Genomic DNA, 20789 nt, shown 5'->3' on the forward strand with positions numbered 1-20789 from the left:
CCTTGAGTGCAACAAATCTTTACCAAATATTCATTGCCAATGTTGGCAGCACTTCTTTAGTACTCTAGTTCATTCGCTTGTTCGTTCATTCGTTCGTTGAGTCAGTCGACAGTTATCCACTTGACTTTTTGTCAACCTGTCAGGTTCCAGAAGAACAAAAGGAAACTATTTCTGATCCAATTCACCCTTCTATTCTGAGTCTTGTGGTGAGTGAGTGTACGTACATATGTGAGTGCGTACTTCCATTGAAAATTTGGAGTTGGGATTTTTTTCCGCTCTGAAATTGAAAGAAGGGCGATTCCTGGATGAATCAGCGATCTCCGCATCTTGTACGTATAGGACTCCACAGCTTGACTTGTCAGTCAGTCTTAGCTAGCTATCTTGCTCGCTCGCTAAGCCAGCAACTCTCATGCAAGTTGGCAAGTACATTGAGTTGAGTATAGAGTGGTTGTGGTGGTAGTGGTTGTTGTGCTTTTGGTGTTCTTGCCACTTCTTTTAGCTGGGTTGTTCTCCATTCACGTCGTCGATGACTACCAGGGTAGATGACATGCAGGAGCAAGAAACATGACTAGATGATCATTTGCAACCCCAAGGACAGTTTTAAAGATCCGTTGCTGCGACAAGCCTTCCTACTATGTTCCAAGCTCGACGATTCCTGCTAAGAGGTCCAATCAGGGACCTCTCATTTCGATGAATGGAACACTAATCTTAAGTGCGGTTCGAATCCAGGCGAGGATAGGTCATCCAGGAAGCAGAGAGGTCCCACCTAAATTTATGCTCCCAAGTTGGAGACTCATCAGTCAATCTCTCGGACAAGGGCTCTACTAGGCTGACTTCGGGATTGTGGTGGCATATTGAGTGCGCCGGTCTTAAAATTGATAATTTTCCACAAAGTGTTGAATGAGTACAGAGCTCATATAGTAGAATCTTAAAGCTTTGCCAATGGTTTAATTTACCATGAGTAATTTCAAAGTGTCTCTCAAAGGAATCCAAGCCCATAGGATTAAAAAGTACCGGTAAGAAAAATGGATGATTGCGTACATGGGTACGACGAGTTCTTGTCCTGACACTTAATAAGCCATATCTACGAGACATTTGAATTGCTCTGAAATCTTTGAGAAGCAGACCCGCCCTCTCCAATAATTCATCTCCCGGGCAGGAATTCATCCATTCCAAGCAGGAAAGGCCCCTCCTCCTTACTCCCAGCTCGTGATACATGTAACAATTTCCAGCATGGATATCACTCCAAGGGAAACCACTCGCAAACGGTAAACTTGAAACGGAAGTATCGCGGATAGGAATGAAGTGGGGTCTACGAGCTTGTCTCAAGTACTTGGCCTGGCTGGATGCGAACGAAAAATGAAAAATTTGCATGATAACGAACCGGGAGTAATGCGACAATCCTGATAGGCTCTAAACACTCGGGTGTCATGCTATTTAATACGAAGAAGCCTGTGCATGAAGAAAAAAAAAAACGAACCAGGATGGGGCGTGACCTCAATAGCCCCTCGTTGGCCTTGGTAATTCTTCTCATCGTCACTGACTTATTAAGACGTTAATGTGTCCTTCTAACTATGTCGTATCATCATCTTTCTACTTAACAGCTCATGAACCGATCAAATAAGTTCTGAAGTGGTACCGGTTTTGTCAAAAGACACTATTATCATTTTTCATGGGACCTGTTCCCCCAAACGGAATATTTCTTGGTTGCTACATGAAAGAAGATCTGGCGATGCACATCCATTGTATTGTTCGTGCGTATGTACGTACGTACACTTCCAGCATTGTAGGCGAATGAAGGTACTCGTACATTCGTCTCCCCTTTCATCTTCCTTTTCTTGGGGGTGCATTTCTCTCCATGACTTCAATGTTACACATCTCCACAGTTTTCAATGCCCTACGTTCACTGTTCATTGCTCAAGCAGACAGGATCTCCGAATCTCTGGTCAGTCCCTCAGTGAAAGGTTCCATATGGGTGATTTGGCAGGGACCATTGGGGAAATGCTCGAGATCTGGGACAGCATCACCTTCCAGAGGTTCAGCCCTCCTTGGTCGGTAAAACGCCTCATCTGAATGGCCAAGATCCTGTCTCCTTTGAACAATGAGCATCATGTTGTTCAATGTTCGTGTATGTGAGAGTAGGCTCTTACTTTTTTTCCTTTTGAATGGAGTGTTGATCCCTGTAATCTGCGTGCATCACGGAGAATGTTTCTTGTCACAAAGCACTAAGTTCGACAATCACGAATTCAAGATTGGATGATTATGAAATGGTGCAAGGATATGAAGCACTACTGTGAGCGAGGAGTGAGCGAATGAACGAACCAACGAACGAACGAATGGACGGAGGAATGCACCACGCTCTTGGAGGTAATAGTGACAATATTAACAATAGTAGAAGTAATGATAATGATAATACTCTTTCCTCCCATTGACTGACAGTTGGTGGAGGTGCTGAAGGCTCCTAGCTCGTTTGACTTCAAACCGTGTAGAAAATGACAAAAATGAGGCGTTCACGAACGAACGAACGAAGGAACAAATGAACGGGCTCATCAGTCCCATCAATGAAGTACGAGTATGTTTAAATAGCTTGGTTGTATCTGTTGACAGTTGGTCTTGATCTGTCATTCACCAACCAAATCGTATCATCATATTTGAGGTTGGCGAACGCCATCTAGCTCGGAAAATTGTCCTTTTCATGAATTGTTTGTCGACAATGGCATGGAATTCGCATCATGCTTGCACATGAGTCTTGGTGCGTGCAATTGGCTGGTGTTCTCCTTCATTGAAAATTCCATTGTTTGAAGTGAATGTACGTACGTTTGACTGTGTTGGTGCATGTGCCTGCGTGTGGGGATCGGTTGGTTGGTGGGTGCAGATGTCAGGATATCCATCTAGTCAGTAAGCACTCTAACAAACCCGTGGTTTCATTCCTACCGGTCTGGATTCTTTTCAAACATTTGTCAGACAAGGAAAAAAATCTGCGGTTTTAGCCACAGTTTCCGAACTGACAACATCCATTATTGGTTTGATGGATGGATCGTGTTGTACGAAATTACGGGAAGAGAGAGAGAGAGATAGACGAAGATCGTTACGGTACTAATTCAAAAGGGTCCTCAAACCGAAGATGATAATCGATTAGGGTTCTTAATTATCTTGCTTACGTACATATTGCATCCCGCCTAACCGTTTGGTCGCAATTGGCCGGTTGTCAGCACAATTTTGGGACATATGCTTAACTGAGTACATACAAAAAAAGTCAGAGTAGAATCTGAGGAGGGAGGTTGAGTTTGAGATATTGATTTTTTCCGTCCTATGTTATTAGCTTTTTATATCGATTGTTTAGAGTTAGCTCAAACAAAACTAAAATCGTATCCCTTCCGACTTAGGAAGCGAATGAAAATATAGCAAATAGGTTTAATGCGCCCGATATTTTGCTCTTATTTCAGTAAGCAAGAACAAATATAATTGCATACGATTGTACCATTAAATTTATTATCTTGTTAGGTCACAACAATGTGAGGCAACAGTTTGATATATATTTTAAGAGTTATCATCAATCAAGAAAGTGATCAATGTTTTCGCAGCTTTGAAGCAAAAGACATTTTGTTTGCCCGTTTGGGCACAATCCTCAAGTGCTCTTTGTTCAACGACAAAACTTTATTGTTATATTACAAGTTATTCTCTTTGTTCAGCGTGGTTGAACAACGAAAACAACACCGAACTCGAGCTTGGTTGACTAGCCAAGGTGGTAAGTACATGGGTCAAGTTGGATTTGGAATTTTGAACGATGTTCCATAACAGCCTCGGGAATTTAACTCAATTTATTGTTTGTTGTCAGCACCACTCAACGACACCTTGTGTATAAGGAATGATGGCAAAGCTCAAGAACTATGAAATAACCTCAACCCCCACAAGGGCTTTTTGCACCCCGAAGATAATCGATAGAAAGAGGACTTACATGCAGCAATGTGTATGTGGTTCCTGAAAATGTTCAATCAGTTATGAGCCAAGGTAGCCATGCTCTTGGATTAAAAGGGTCTCAAAAAGTACTCAATCTTCTTTGTTAAGGGGAACAAGTGGAAATGAAATGTGGTCCATGTGATCATGTGTATGAGTTCCAAATTTGAACGATAACTCTGTTTCGTCCCATTACCGTCTGATCAAAGTCTGATTTTCCTTGTTAGACAAAAAATAAATGCTTATGGGAACTTGGAAACGCTTTACCCCTTAAGTGATCCAATTTTCTTAAATTAATTGGAATTACCGCCAATATTGAATTGAATTGCACTATTTATGGGGTAAAAAATGTTGACGACGATTGGATCCAGTGTTTTTACTCAGCAAAAATTGAAGGTCTCAGACGGCAGTGATGTAACAATCATCTCGATGAAGTAGAACAAGACAAGCAGACCAATGATAGTCATAAACACGTTTTTACGTATTTTTACACTTTTTACAAATCAATGCAACAAAGATTAGGCAACGCAAGTCGTGTTAATGATGTCACGGTGTTTTTAGGATTTCAAACTTGGTTATAATTGTTGTTCAGTAGCCCGCGGACAAAGAAACCCTGAACTTATAATAACCACATACGACAACATGTCTCCTTCACACAACTCGTGAAGTACAACTATTTACGCTCTTTGGTGTGGATCACTGCATTCCACAAAGATCAGAGTTACTCATTTGTAACTCCAGCTTTGATTGACTAGATCCCAATTTCCAAGCTCCTGTTTGTACAACTAGGTAAAGTGAGGGAGAGAGAGAGAGAGAGAGATTTGCGACAAAAAGCTAAGAGTAAGAAAAGAAGGATGGCATATCAAGACCAATTTATTCGCGCCTTGTTGTTCTCGTCACTTTTTAGAAATGTCATACACACTCAGTATAGCACATCACGTGTCTGTCGCTGGCGCATATAGCTGGTATACATTCGTACATTACTGAAAATCAAAGTGTGTGTGTGTTAGTATGAAAACCAGTCAATACCACAATCCTGTTAGTTTTGACACTCTTCAAGCACCTACTTTGCTGCTGAGACCATTCGTCTATGGTTATGAGGTCAGCGATCGAAGAGGATGAAGAGGAAGAAGTGCTCGGAACAATTGATTTCAACGTGGTCAACTCCGGTAGGGTCCCAATCGTACCGGGATTGGTGGTTGAAGTCAAAACACGCACTGGATCACACATTGTGGGACTGGAGGCAAAGCAACTAGCAATGAATGCGGCAGCTGTCACATTGCTGGCATTGGCCGAACAACCGGGTTCTGAACCGGAGACCACCAATTGCAAGGGTAACTTATTGATCCCGGTACTACTCATCTTTGAGTTCGTGAGTCTTGTCGGTGGTCTTTCTCTTGTTCTTGGTTTGTCTCCCTAGCTCGGTTTGCTGTAATGGCCCACTCACCCAATTGGTTGGAGACCGCCTTTTCGTTGGATTCTCAGAACCATTTTTCCTGGCGAAAAAAATCCTTGTGTGTTTGACTAAGAATGAATGACAAAAATCATGCAACGCCAAAAAGCACTTCGTCCATCTGCAAGGGAACCTCGTACAAGTTGTCGTTGTCGTCGAAATGCACACGTAGTACTCGTACGTACAAATACACTCATATTCATCCACGGGGCCCTTCTCACTATTTCTTCCTCTCCATAAGCACAGTCACGGAATTGTGTGAAGTCACTTAAGAGGAATGCAGCATGTGTTTCCTGCAAGAGATTAAAAAAAAATATGAGAGAGACCAATTATTGTTTTGTCAAGAAGACCTGGGATAGTCAAATCCTCTGAAATGCAGGGTAGTAGCATCGTGGGAAACTCGATTGGGAGGTAGACCTCCCGGGATGCTAATAATGGCAATATTTATTGAAACTTGCTTCTAGGGAGCTGGTCAAGTGACCCACCCTTCTCTTGTTTCGATGCCCGTCTACTGACGTTTGAATTGGCAGGGAAAGCTTGATCGGACTAAAAAGCACCCATAAAAATGGCGTGAAGCGATAACCCGGCTATTTTCCCACAAATTCTGGGAGTGATCTTGCAAAATTCCCTTTCAATTTCACGGTTCTACTTTTTGACGATTTGCATCACGTCAATGGCAAAAAGTTTCATTTGCTATTTTACAATCCAATAAAGGCAGCCTTAAGTGCACCATTTTTATTTTTATAGGCCTCATGCCATGTTTAGGATCAGACCAGCCACATCGAACTCGCTCTTGTACGAGGTGCTTTCAAAATCAAAATGCATTCGCTTTATACATTTTTCTAATTATGCATCAAACAGTTTAGGCTGGAAAATATAAAACGTAGCGAGACTTATTTTAGATAGCTTTAACTAGACTTAATTTCTGCTACCGCTGATAATGATTAAGCTATTTTCATTTCACGCCACCTATACTTATTACAACCCAAGGCATATAGAAAAGCTTAGAAGTTCAGTCTGCTCGACTGAATTTGTCTTATATGAATATAAGAAAAAAAATTTAAATCTAAAACCTCCTGGACATTTATGTTAATGCTTACAATGACATGAATCTTCAGAGACTGGTTGACGAACAAGACGGATGCGCGTCATGTACTAGCTTTTTCATCTCCTGCACGTTCATCTCTCGCTTTGCGTGGTCGGAAACAACATCATTCTGAACTTGACACGGGTGGCGTCAACAAGCTTGGGGGAAATCAAAATACCTTAATCATGGTCACTGGGAACCATTATTCAATTTCCTCGAAAAGTTCCTCGAAATAATTGAAATGCCATATTCCAATTTTTCCAACCAAAGTTGTCAACCTATCCTTCCACGAAGATAAGAATTGAATACACTTTGAATTTGAAAGCACCTCGTACATTTACTACACACTGTAGTCTTCCTATAGTGCCGTACTGTACATAGAGTGGGTACGCACAAGATGCCTTTATGACCAAAACTTGCCAGGCAAGAGCCGCAGAAAAATCATCAGTAGACTCCGGCAAAATATGTTGTTTTCACATCGAGCAGAAATTGCAGAAATTTGACGTTTCGGATGTGCGAAAGAGCTGAACCGAGGCTTTGGGAAGAAAACCGGTTAGTTCATCCCTCTCGAATTTTTGCTCGACATACGAACATTTTTTTCAGAGTCTATATCAATCCCTTATCGTCCCTTCTTCCATTTGGCCCTGTTGTGCGAAAAAAGTATATCAATACAGGGGGCTCCTCATCTTCAATAACCACCTGGGCTCCCAGATTTCAGAGAGTTTTATTGTAGTCTCAGAAGTGTCTTGTTGATTAATTGTTCAAAAAAGACTCTCTAGTTGAGATATCGATACTTTTGGTACGGATAATAACGATAGAACTGCATGTTTCTTATAAGCAACTTATGAAATATTTCAAAAAAGTATGGAACTCTTAAGGCTGCTAGATCCAAATATTTGAAGCACTTTACCGACCTCATAGCCCAATCCTTGGATTTGTTTCTAGTTATGACGGGGCTGTCAGTTTTGACAAATCTGAAGTCTTTACACGGTTCATGTCCGAATGATCAAGTGCGAATGATTATCTCAAGTCCATTCCCTCCATCTCGTGAATATGTCTATATGTAATTGCGTTCAGCTCGCCTCCCAGAACATTACGTCCGTTCAAATCCTTAGGCTCTGAAGGGGCTTATCCCAACCATTCACCATTGAAGTGGTAGGGTTACAAAAGCCTTGCTTCAAAATACAGGGTGAGCAAGAAACAGCCAATACAAATTCAAACAAGAGCAACCATGAAACGAATGATCATCTTTGAAGCAAGCTGTTATTGGGGATTTGCATGTGGACTTGGCTGCGACGAGCCAATTGTTCTTGAAAATTGGTCAGAACTCAAGGCTGATTCGCAATTTTGAGTTAAAGCAGTCCTTGCCAATCTTGGACCAATCCACATTCACCACTTATCAATTATTCAATCTTTTTCTCGACCGGTCTCTCACCAGAGCAATCCATATGTGCAACCCTTTACACTCGTACAAGCCCATCATCCAAGAATCCGTGATAACAGGTATATCCTAGTACATACTAGTCCACCGTTTTAGCTGACGTGATCTCCTTCGTTAGTTGGTATTTGGTCGATTGCGGCTCTGTCTGACGCTTTGTTCTGGCTTTCCAGGAGGCAAGTGGAATCAATGTACAATGTAACCGTCTGGGTTCGAACTTCGACAACATGTTTTTGCAGTCATAAAGCAATTTCTTCGGTTATGGCCCACCATCCTTCGTTGTGAGAGAAAAAGCACGTGTGGCTGGCTAGGCCGTGTTCTGGGCGCAGAAAATCGAATTGAAATCATGCAAGATGAAACGCTGCGAGAGTTTTTGTCTGCCGTGTGAGCGAGTGTCCAAGGCATAAAAGCCTTCTGGATATTCGAATGGGTCCTGCTGCCTGCTTGCCTCGGCATGATTGGCAATATAGGAAACTGAAAATTACGTCTCGTATTGAGCCATCATTGTCAGAATTATGGCACGATTCTCTATCAGACAGAATGAAAACCATTTGAGATAATCATTTCGTACTTTTTTTCTCTTGATTTTTTTTTCATTTTACTTTCGTGTCCTTCGTCGTTCTCATTATCTATCGACTGGCGTTTTCTCCGTTTTGACTAAAGTGATTTTTGATTTTTGTGCATTCTCAGTGAGAATTTTGGTATGGAGAGATTGTAGCCTGATTAAACATGCATTGGCCAATCAATGGCTTATGATCCCATGATCAAACCCAAATGCATAAAATGGTTTTAAATAACCTCACAACGCCTCCAGGATGTCGATCTCTCATGCAATTGCAGTAGGGATTTTTTTCTTCTCTTGACCGTACTCTGGCCCAAATTTGGTATGATGGGATACTTAGGCGTAATGGGAGGAGGCCTCCCTATCTTTATTATATTAGTGCCCATGTTGTTTGATGTGAAATTGGCCAATTTTATGGATTCCTGTCAACAAAAAATCCAAAGTACTTCTTCTCTCCACTCCCGAGGACATTAGCCAATGAGGCAATGAGGCAGTCAGGCAGACATTTGAGAACACGTCAAAGGTGGAGAACAAGTCAAAGCGTCTCAAATTATCTGATTGTTAAGGAAGCCAAGACATGCCAAAAAAGAGAGAAGATGGGACTTTATGGGAATTCTTCTCCCAAATGCATCCGACATTCTGTCCACCGCCACCGGGACCCCCGATCTTGTCACACTCACCATTACGTGTCCATGCTCAAATGTGAGATGGAAGTCTTGACGGGAAACCGTTTCCTTTTGTTAACACAGTCCTGATTTGGTGAAGGTGAATTGCACCCAAGACAAAAATGAAGATGAGCCACCCAGACAAAAAAGGCAGGAATCTTCTCAGACTTGACCCGAAACCTCAATTCAAGTTATGGCCCTGTCCACAAGTTCTCAAGGGTCAATAAATCGTAAAAAAAAACTTTCTCCGTGCTCTAGAATCCTATTTGGACAGAAAATGCTCAAAATCAATCGCAAAGCTCAGCTACATACAAACGGTATGTATATACGTACAGTGGATGTAGTCAAACATGCTCGAAATCGAGGGATAAGCACGTCTGCCATTCTTTTATGGTAAATCACATCTTGCCGAGTTGGAATGAGAAGTGTTTGTGGATGATGCTGAGGGCGGTAGCGAACAACGTGATATTAATATGCAAGGCGCGAACATCGTCTTGTCAGCAGGTTGCCACCATCTTACTGGTCAGACCTATGTTCGCACATAAAGTTGAATTGAATAAGCCGGCCTATACGTAGGTGCATAATGTGTCTTCACTTTATTCATTTTGGTTATTGAGGAAACAATTGGTATGAATGCGGGTATTTCACTTAACAAGAACACCGCTCACCTTTTGAAAATTATTCAAATGTAATTGGATAATTAATTAATGCATTGACTGACAGAGCTCAAATAACTGTTGACTGCTGACTGGCTCGACTTTTGAACTGCGGCAATATACCTTGAGAGGGTTTCGAAAAATGGACGCCTAATTATTTGAAATGGACTCGACAATGTTTGGCAACATCTGATCCCTGATACAACTAATTATGTCGACCAAGCCATCACAACACGATATCTTTCAGTAGACGTATCAACCCCACTTAGCACTGTATCATGCGGACAAATAGTCATGTGTGTCTTTTTTATTGACTCTAAAATGCTCGGATTGTTAGGGCTGAAATGTCAACAACGTTGCATGGTATTTTTTCAGAAAAAAACAACCAAAAAGTTTGGAACATTCCCATACACGCACACACGGCGAATAAAGCAGGTTGCCATATCACAGTGTGACCACATCCAAGCCAAAGTGGATCAACTTTCCGCGTAGATGAGGCATGTTCCCCATGGGGGATTGCCATCACGTTAAACCTCCTTACACAATGAAAGACTTTATCGACACAAACTGATCACCACTAATGGAGGATAGATAGATGTTAATCTAATCCATGGCCATGAGCCATTCTTGGCCCACCCACGGATCTTGGTAAATCAGGGTGATTCAGAAGATGAGGGTGGACTGACGTGTGCCCAGCAATAATATTTAATTAAACAAAGTTTGTGCCTTCGAACCAACCTGGTCGACTCAACGAAGCTAAGTGCGTTGCATTATTGAAGGCATTGATTTGAAAATCTGACCTGATCACCCTGATTTGCGGGTCTTGGTTTCATTTCCCAGTAAGATAAATTGTGCCCGGAGGCAGTATCTTCATCAAAGTTCATTAATGCTCGGAAGCTCAATGGGGTTGATATCTGAGTTTGCCACCACCTCTATTGCGCTTCAATTCCTCCTGGTATGATTACTAGCATGTGTACGTACGTACGTACGTACGTACGTACAAGGGATAGGTACTTCTTTGCCAGGTCCGTGTTCCTTCGCCCTCCCAGGATTCACGAATACACACCTCTATTGTGTTCAGCATTGAAACTCCCTGACTCTATCATGGCTCAGGTCAATATCCAGCTGTGATTTCATGGAAAAGTGATTGACAGATAGATGATGGTGATTATTTCTGGCCATCTCAATGAAGTATCGGATCACGGATAAGCGATCGTGGAGAAAGAAAGGCACTCAATGAATATGACAAGGAAGGCGTGGCCGGGGGATCCATTCAACTTCGCTTGATTGTCAATGGAGGGAAATATCTCCCTTGTTTGTCAACGACGGGCAAACTTTAGGACCTCTCTGGATTAATGTGCAAGAACAATATTCATCCTGGAGATCTTGGAGAACACAAAAGCGACTTCGACTCTTCCGGATGCCAATGGCAACATGGAAGCTTGTCGATAAGCAAATTGCATGATGCACGTTCTTGATGTAAGCCACCTGCACTCCTTACGAGCGACTTCAATATCCAATAATTACAAATTGATTGGAATAAGACGAAGACAAGAAGTTTGGCCTGATTTCGGCCACGGGGGCAGAGAGAGGCTCACTTTCGGTTCATATCTCTTCGTTATGATCATTTCCTGGGCTGATGAAATATTGAAACCTTAATGGCTACGAAAGCCTTCCTGTTGCCCCGCCCCTCATCCCCGGTTGTCTTCGCCTTGCCAGTCAGCTTGCTTGCTTGCTTGCTTGCACACCCCATTTGGGGGAAGGAAATCCCTCGCTGGCATCTCCAAATGTGTCGCCATACAGTGTGGATGACTGGATAGATAAATGGATGGATGGATAGATGGATGGAGCCGCTTCAAGGATAATCTCACGACTGAGCATCTTTATCCAGAGTGCAGCAGTGCAGAAAAGGCCGACAAAACGAAGCAGCACAATTTTCGGGAAAAGGAAAATTAAGCCCCTGGTGATGTATGTTTTAATTACAGCACTGGAAGGAAGAGAAATCTCCGCCAAAATCCTGTCTCTATTCCTCTCAATTTTGGAGATGTCTCGTAATGAAAAGATAATCCTCAGGACTCGATGTCGCAGCCAGTTCACGCCAAGCAAATACACACCCTGACACGCATACGCTCCTCATACGAGAACGAGCTACGTAGTAGATGCTCAAACACCTATTTCTTCGGATGAGTGTGTGTATGAGTGTCCGTCTTCTGCCTTTGGGGGGAGATTTCCTTGAAACGGAGCAAATCCATTAAATTGCGCTACAGCATCTTTTTCTGTGTCATCTTCAGATGTCAGATCATTTTTTGTACCCAGGATCACATGAGGTGAATTGCTAATTTTTCTCAGCAATAACCATATCTAGCCGTCGGTGCACACCACCCCAAGGAAGCCAAGCAAGCAAGCACACCAACAGCGAGACCCTTTTTTCTGCTTTTAGACGGTGCTGCATTGAAGAAACCCGAGATGAAACCCCCTCAAACCATCTCATCCTTCTAGCCCCCTGCTGATATTTTCATCAAACATCATCGTGCCATTCCAGGCTTTGACGCTGATTGCATGCAAGAATTAGAATCAACCTGGAAAAAACAATGCCTTTCGAGCGCAAGGAACAAACAAAAAAAGGAGCTCACAATTCCCAGATTTGTTGTCAAGCAATTACTGGACGAGAGGCTGAATAATTCTGCCCAAACTCTCAAACTCCATTAGAAAAGCAAAAGACTTGAAGAGCATTTGCATCCGAAAAAATGTCTCCTCAAAACTGCATTGGAATCCGGGATTTTGAGGTGCTTATTAGAAAAAATTGGCAGACTCCGGAATAAGACAAACCAATTCATGACATGGGAACCCTGGATTTCTCGACAACCGGATACTGATTCTCAACATTGGGTCAATTACCTTGAAAACGCTTTATCGCCATGGAGACAAACATCCTTCAATTTCTTAGCACCAAGACCATTATGAAAGTGAGTGAGTGAATGCGAGAGTCATTTAGCTCGCTAAAAAGTGATGAAGGTTGTCAAGATCTCTTGACGAGGACAGGAAAGTAGTCGCTCCTTAATTAATTGGAGCTGGAACAACGGACTGCAGATTGTGGGCATGGCCAATCAACTATTCAGGAAATGATGCCCTTCCTGTCCGGTGATGAAGATGACGGCGAAGGTGACGACAGCAATGACGGCCACGGGGCCGAGCTTGGACGATCATGATGGTGATGATGATGATGATGAGCTCTCGTCTTGTCCACATGCAATATCCTAAAGCTCAGCTGCTGACCAATATCAAGAATCTTTTAACAAACCCTTCTCAACGGGGGTTCAATCTGATCTGTTTAAGCAGGACATTGCCTTCCTTTGGACTCATATTTATGATCTGGACATTGTCTAAGCAGACCAAATTTGCAATAGCGCTTTCATACCGAGCAATTATGGCAGCCATCATCATTGTTGGACCAGGCCTTTCCGGAAGATTTCGGAGTAGGAGTTTAGGGACTCATAGTTAGAGCTCATTTTGTAGCAGCATCAAAAAGCATCAGTGAGATCTTCCGCTCTGATTTCTATGTCGTTAATTGTAATTTTGTTCTTTTACCTCTTAAGCCTCTTATGAGATGGTATTAAGAGCGATTGAATAATTTGTGTGTGTGCTACTATGTACGTACTCGTGTACTACGTATATGGATAGACAAAGACGGAACTGAAGTGTCATCATAAGTTCTGCCTCAATAAGGAACTTGAAGCTCATCCTATTAACTAGTACAATTATAAGTAATCTCAGGTAGAATGTCGAGGATAAAACAGATCCAACTAAAAATAATATTTATCTTGGTCTATGCTTCAATTTCCGCCAGGCAATACACTATTGCACCTAACTTGTCCCTAATTTATGTTAATAGAGTATTCTTGTGTGAAGAACGCCAAATCACACATTCTAGAAAAATCTTCAATAATAGCGTATACTGTACCCATATCGCACCAATAAACGGTGCCAGTTTTCCTCCCTCAAGTGAAGCAATAGGAAATACCTTTGGAATTCCAATAGTGTTATGGTTTTCACTTTTCACTCTTGAATAACAATGTGCGCTCATAAAAGGCTCATGGGTAGCACGAGGGCAGACTTCTTCCAGTCTACTTTTGCCTTTACAGTTTGCATCATTTCGGAACACTGACTCGCAGTTTTCTTCAACAATGGTATCATTGGTTTTTCAAATTCAAAGCTAAGGAGTATTTTATAATTTTTTAAAGAGAACGTCTCCATTCTGGCAGTTTTGGGTGCTTTCGTCGGATCTTATCCATAAAGGTACGAATTGGTCTTTTGATGGTATGTTCGGATCGTTTTGAGTGCATATATTGTTCTCTCTCGAGCAAATTACTTTACGTAACGCAAGCTATAGTCGTAAATGCCGACGATTTTCAAAGTATGTAGTGACCATAAATAGAAAGCTTTCGAATTTGTAACAAGTGAGCAAGTCAACATTTTTGCCAGACCCTAATCTATAGCGCACATTATCACTTATTCGGTCTCAATTCTATTTGGAATAAGATGTATCATTCAAAATACAAACAATCGAAGCAATGAACGGATTTTTTTTCTGCAGTAAATAATGTCAAATTCAGATTAAAACTTCTTTACCTAAACGGAAAAGAAACCACACTAGAGGAGTGTTTTGTCTCCGCAACCCAACACCTAGCAAAGTAAAATGCACTAGAAGAAAGCATTTTTCTCATTCCCTCCTCAACACCACTTGGGAAAATAAAACACACGATAAGGAGACATTTTTGTGAACTCCTTTCTCAACACAGCTTGTTTCAAAGAAGCAAAAAGAATGATTGACACCAACGAGCTAGAGGGGCATGAAAAAGTGACCACATATGCAATGATGAAGCTAGCCATTACAACCAATAAACAATGATACTGGTAAGATGCAACACTGCCTTAGTGCTTTCCTTACCGTTTAGGTAAATAATCTCCATGATGTGTAGGCATTTCCCCAACTTGACTCAATCTATCATTAAAGAATGTTGGTGGAGACTATGGAACATTCAGACGACCCTTGTTTTGACACATATTGTGGGCACATTTGGCTTTCACATGACATATTTTCGACAATATTGCCACATAATTGAGTTGGAACCTATTCCAGTTTTCGACGATGTGTGAAGCAATTCTTGGTGACGTCGGCATAATCGTTAAACGCAAGATTGCCTGTGCTCAAATTAAGAGAACTGTTTCGAGCACTATTTTTCCAGTCAGCCAGGCTTGGTTTGAATTTGTTTTCGAATTTGTAAAACACAAGCCTAGACAGGACCAGGTAAACAACATTTGATGATTATCTTATGGTGTGTCTACACGACAAATAATTCGGCAAATAATTAGCCATTTCACAAACATTGTTTGGCATTTCACAAGCATTTCTCGATTTGAGCATGTTTAAAGATTGTTTGCCAAAGAGCAAATATTTCATGGACGACAGCATCCTCCCCAGCCCTTCCAACCAAGGTGTCCATTTTCAGCCAGTACAGAACTTAACTCATTCGATCCATGATGGTTTATAACAAAAAAAAATTGATTGTGGTTCCTTTTGACGCAGGATAACCCCAACTTAGAGTATGAAGGGGCCTGGAATTGTCAACCAATGTTCAAAGTCATCAGATGTCATCCCATCCCCTCTTAATTCAGTAGTCACACTTCCATCTCCTATCGAGGATTGAATGATGTTCGATCGCTCGATCAACCAACCAACACCTATCTTCGGAGTCCGGATTCATCTCTTCTCCGTCCAGACAATGGAAGTGTCCACCCCAGTAAACCCACCCACCCTGGGCCTGTCCTCGGGCTCAGCCCGATCATGGACCCGGCCCCAATCATGGTCCCGGCCCCTTCTTTTACATCCGTCTGTGAGCAAGACTTGAGCGAGCCAACCCAAAGCTAGATGGATGAATGGATGGATGGATTCCTTGACCTCTTCCAAAGAAAACTGATCCAATTGAAGTTGGATCAGCTCATCAGAGAACGGAATCATTGGCCCATACCTGGAGGTTCTTGGCTGGTTATGAGTCAGCCCTTGGCCGACACACACGCCCATGATCGGTCCTCTACGTACACCCTTGAGACCCCAGCATCCAGACCAGCCAGCCACTTTTGGCTGCTCTTTCGTCCATTTCCCTGCCCGCCAATTTTAGCCATGAAAGCCAGATCAGTCGGATTTCAACGGACCGAGTCCTACCCACTCACTGACTCATTACTTTAAAGCTGCCCATGACCATCACCTTTCCTGTGAAATGCCGTCTGTTCTTGTGGGCGGGTCCTTATTTGTTCTATAAAACTCAACTCTTTTTAGTCAATGCCATCTGTAATATTAACTGCATATAACTATCCAAATTGTCTTTATCATGTTTAATGCTCTTACTATATTTGTGTTTACGTTTCTGACTTGACCTTTGGACTATATATCCTTGTCATATTTCGACCCGTACTCGGCTATTAAATAGTTTATCATATTATTGGAGAACTGTTGTCCATTTTTTCACGATTTTAATGAGTTGGAAAATTGGTCGGGTTTTCGTTGCCAAATAATTGGTTTATGATTTATAGTCAAAATGAATTTCGAAACCCTTTCGAAAAGCAAAAATGTTATTAAAAGTGAATCATCAGGTAGCTTATGGTATAGTTCATAGAACGGGGCAAAACATGCCTTCAAGTAGTAATCGGTTTCAGCCAACAAGTGACCGCACAGATTGAAATTGGCAAAATAAAGGACCTTTTTGGAAAGCGAAACATTCTCATCATGATAGTGCCCATCGGTGGTTTTTTTTTCAAATTTCATTGCTCAGTTTTCCCTATGTTCATTATACTAATCATCTTGTTTACCGTGCATAACAAAAATATTGAATGAAAGACCCATTGGGAAATGATATGATCACTTGGAAGTTCATCTGATTTGAAATCTAAATCAAAATATATGTCAAACTGTTTTGATCGAGTAGTTTCACGAATAGACGGCTCAGAGATTTACTGTTTGTCAAATACCAAACATTTCCGAAATTGGTAGGCAAACTTTGTGACAGAATGTTTCTCGTGTGGACGCACCATTAGAAACTCGAAATAACGCGTCTTAAGAGACCTCTCGTCATGTCAGATGCAGTCTCCCTGCAGGGCACCGAGTGACAAACAGCACCTCCATTTCCTGCATGAATGAAAATTGTTCGCTTCATACACCAAATTGTAAGATTTAGCAACCCATTTTCAACAAGAAAATACCAGAAGCTTGATGAATAATAGATTACTGTTTTTTCTCCACTTAAAGGGGTCAAATAATAGACATAGCGCAAAACCACCAAATAAAATTAAAAACTGACATGGGCTAGTTTCAAAATTTCCGGTTTCATTTGTTAATCAAGTCTGTAATGAATTATTTACTACTTTTGTACAATTATCGATTGTTTCTTGACTGAGAATATGGAATCACTGAATACTCTGTAAAGGACGATTCCTAAATTTGCCCTTGTATTGTAAACGAGATACGGGTCAGCATATGAGATGTGGGTCACAAATTTGTCACTAAATGTGCTGAAAATAGGATTGTTTAAATCATGGAGTACGGCAGTGATGGAGAGGAAAGCCCTCTCATACCTCGCTAGAGGACATTTCAGTTTTGCGTTACCTCCTAATTGAGTACTTGAACATAAAGACGAAGTTCATTGAGCACTCTCTCAGCAGTGGGAATGCATCTGATCAGGAGGTAATGCAGAGCTCTACAAAACCGCGCTGAAAGACGTTTGATCTTCGACCAATCTTTCCACTCCACTACTGACGTACTCCATGTCTAAATGCACCATTAGCCTTGCTCACCCCCTCTGTCGGCGCCCCACGTACTTGAACTTCTGGGGGACTTTTTTGTGGTTCTTGGCCCACGTCCCGTCGGTCTTCCTGTTCAGCTTGGGCTCCATGGTGAACATTTTTTCATCCAACCAGATCACCTCCTTGGGGCCCTTCTTCAGCCGTGCCAAGAGTTTTCTTGAACGCAGGTGTCTCTCCTCCTTTGTAGCCTCTGAGAGGAGATGGCGATACAATTTTGGTTTTCAAGTCATCTTGAGGTCTTGGCGGAAGATTCTGTGCGCGGTGGAAACCGAAAAATTCATCGCGGCGGCCAACTTCCTCTCCGACAGGTTCGGGTTCCTCCTGACATGCTCGTGCACCTTCTTGATCACGGCCGGCAATCGGACAGTCTTGGTCCTCTGGGGCGTTCGATTTCCGGAATGACCCAGCTCCTTGAACCTCTTGATGGCCCTGAACACGTCGACACTGCTCAACCTCAGTTCTCTGGCGATCTTGACCCCTTTCCAGCCCGCCTTCTTCAAGGCCATGATGGCCTCGCGCGTCTCTGATGTCAATTTTTGGCAAGTTCTCGCCATGATTGCGGGTCTTTTGGCGGGCACCGTGTTGTGGGGCCACATCAAGAAGTTTAAAAAAAACAAATTTTCCTAACAGATATATGATCAATGTGTCAAAATTTTAGGTCAATCAATTAAATGGAAGTCAAGTTATTGCATAATTAGTCTATTACACTTGAAGAGAACTGTAAGTACTGATGTGAAGCAAGCACTGACAGGGCAAGTACTCCGGTGCTTTACTTGCCCAAGTAGGAACTTGCCCCAACTTGGGTTTGCACACAGACACTTGAGGGAAAATGGTGTGCCCAAACTTACGCAAGAAATTTTATACCAGGGCAAGTTAAATCAGCTTATACAAGAAAAGCAATAATGTGCACCAACAGTGACGCAGCAACGTGGCTTTGGTTCAATGACTGATTTGTTTCTGGCAATCTGACTTTAGCTACGAACAAAAAATCCTCATTTTGCGGTTTTCCTCAGCTAGCCGTCTGGGCTCCCTACGTTAGCAGCGGATCTCTGCTTGTGTTAAGCTTGCCCAAGTTCTATTACTTGGCCAAGCTTTGCTTGTAAACAAGTAGTACTTGGATGTCTGTGATGACATGCTACTTGCCCTTTTCCCATCAGTACTTATAAGTAAGGTTGTAAGTAAGGCTGCCAATTTACATTTTCAATGGCATATGATATTACTGCTGGAATGCCAGACACCCGTTAATTAGCGTCAAAATGTATCCCTGATTTTTCTTTTGTCAAAGCAGGGTTGCTTTTTGCTCAAACTTAACATTTCACTTCACGATGCAATCGGCTGGTGTTTTCACTTTCCGAGTTTTCTTCAAATCCATGAATGGCAGCTTGGGGAAGCAGTCAACAGGATGAATGGGATAAAGTGTTACAAACAAAAGCATGTACTGCCTCTTTGAAAATTGCTTTAGATACACCAGAGGCCAGTTTTTTAAACGCTCGTATCTCTGAGTTAAGCTTGGACGTTACCCAGAATGTACTTGTGCTCACCATTTTATGGAGTGTTGTTTCATACCACTTAACGTCCAACCCTTAACTCCGAGGTACGAACTTTAGGAAACTGACCTCAGGTTCTGTATTTAGGCTTATAGATGAACTCCCTTTCAGTTTAAAAAAGGTTATTCAAATTGGCCGCTCTTGATCAAAAATATTTACTGAACACAATTACTGCCAGCCTCACAACTGACACGCTCAGTACCGTCCCTAGTAATGTCTTGCTTACATTGGGCTTTGGTCTTGTGAAAGTTGTTGGTCAAAAATTATTACTATGGTTTTTACGCAAAATGAATGCTGTTGGCAATGGCACAAGTCAAGGGTTTTTTTGGCCGTCGGAAGTTGCGTGGAGGGCGAGTACGTAGAAGCCAGGGTGATCCAAAGATCAGCTCGCAAAACCTAAAGATTCATTAGCAAAACCCACAGGCTCAGGGAGTGTTTGATAAATAGATCTACAGTTTGAGGTAGAAGAAGCTAAATTGCCAAATTAAAACCTCTGGACATTAAACAGGCCCAAAAAGGTAGCTGGTTTGGAAATTTCTTTCCTAAAACTTCTCAAATCAAATGGTCTTCCCCGCAACCTGGTCAACCTGAAGAAATTGTTAGCAAATTACTTTGAGTTATTTATGCTTATGTGAAACTTTCCATCAATATCAGGTTCAAGTGGTCTTGGAGAGTAGGCTTCAATACAGAAAGGAGAGCAAGGCGTTTTGTTCAGCCGTGACTTCAGTGCTACGCCACGCAGCTTTGAGCTTTGTTGGGACATCTCCACCCTAGCTCCCCTGGTTCAAACATTAGAACGTGACCTCGACTTGTGCCATACTCCCCTTACGATGCAAGAAATATGTTTTACGTTCTGCACTTCAGAGGGCGCTTTTTCATTTAGCCTCTACCAAATACAGGGCCGATTGGGAAATTCCTTTTTATTGAATTATAATGCCTTTGTGTTGTTTTTGGCTAATTATATCAAAATCTTATTTACAATTAGTGCCCCGTGTCACATAATGTCCGGAAAAGAAATTGAGTTCAATGCAAGGCAAGAGCAGTTTATCTCGCAATCTACCGGGCCTCTTCCCGTTTTCTTTGGGCCGTGTGACGTTGCAAATAAGGGCCCTTATTGGGTTAACAATTTTGAGAGTAAATGGTTGAGCCATTTATTTAGTCGCTGTAGCCAAAGCAAAATCTGTAAGACGTTATAAAATCCACCCTCTAAGTCCACCAACATTCTCCAACGCTCCCTCAAACAAAACCTCGTTGAGGAACGGCCTACGTATCAAGGAATATATATTCTACCATTCTCTTGCTCAGTATTAGGGTCGATGGATAAAAAGAATAAAGGAATCCCTTTATTGCTTGGCATGGAACATATTTTAAGAGATCAACGATCCCATTCGGATAATTCCAGAAGGATCCTTTGTCAATGATTTTCTATTTATCTCTACTTTGTTTGAGAAGTGGACTTTGGGCAAGCTTTGTCCGACCAAGTGCATGATCCAAGGTTGAAGCCGGCAAGACTTTGGGGGATTTGATTAATCCAACACTTGTACAACTGTTGTTTCTCAGAAGAAGC

General features: G+C 42.0%; 1 protein-coding gene across 2 annotated transcripts in view; it reads right to left on the bottom strand.

Annotated features, from left to right (window-relative positions):
• LOC131885450 (nuclear receptor subfamily 4 group A member 2-like) overlaps positions 1-20789 on the bottom strand; it is an 81889-nt gene that overhangs the window by 52003 nt on the left and 9097 nt on the right. The window contains exons 1-3 of one of the 2 annotated variants that reach the window (XM_059233504.1): positions 7933-7949; positions 5596-5703; positions 5025-5531 (exon numbers count right to left, since the gene is read on the bottom strand). In XM_059233504.1, the coding sequence (XP_059089487.1) occupies positions 5025-5319 (295 nt within the window). In that variant the 5' untranslated portion in view covers positions 5320-5531; positions 5596-5703; positions 7933-7949. Of the gene's footprint in view, positions 1-5024; positions 5704-7932; positions 7950-20789 lie in introns of those variants that run through there. The other variant, XM_059233503.1, reaches the window with a different exon arrangement.

Source organism: Tigriopus californicus, chromosome 8 (genome assembly GCF_007210705.1).
Source record: "Tigriopus californicus strain San Diego chromosome 8, Tcal_SD_v2.1, whole genome shotgun sequence".
NCBI lineage: Eukaryota > Metazoa > Arthropoda > Copepoda > Harpacticoida > Harpacticidae > Tigriopus > Tigriopus californicus.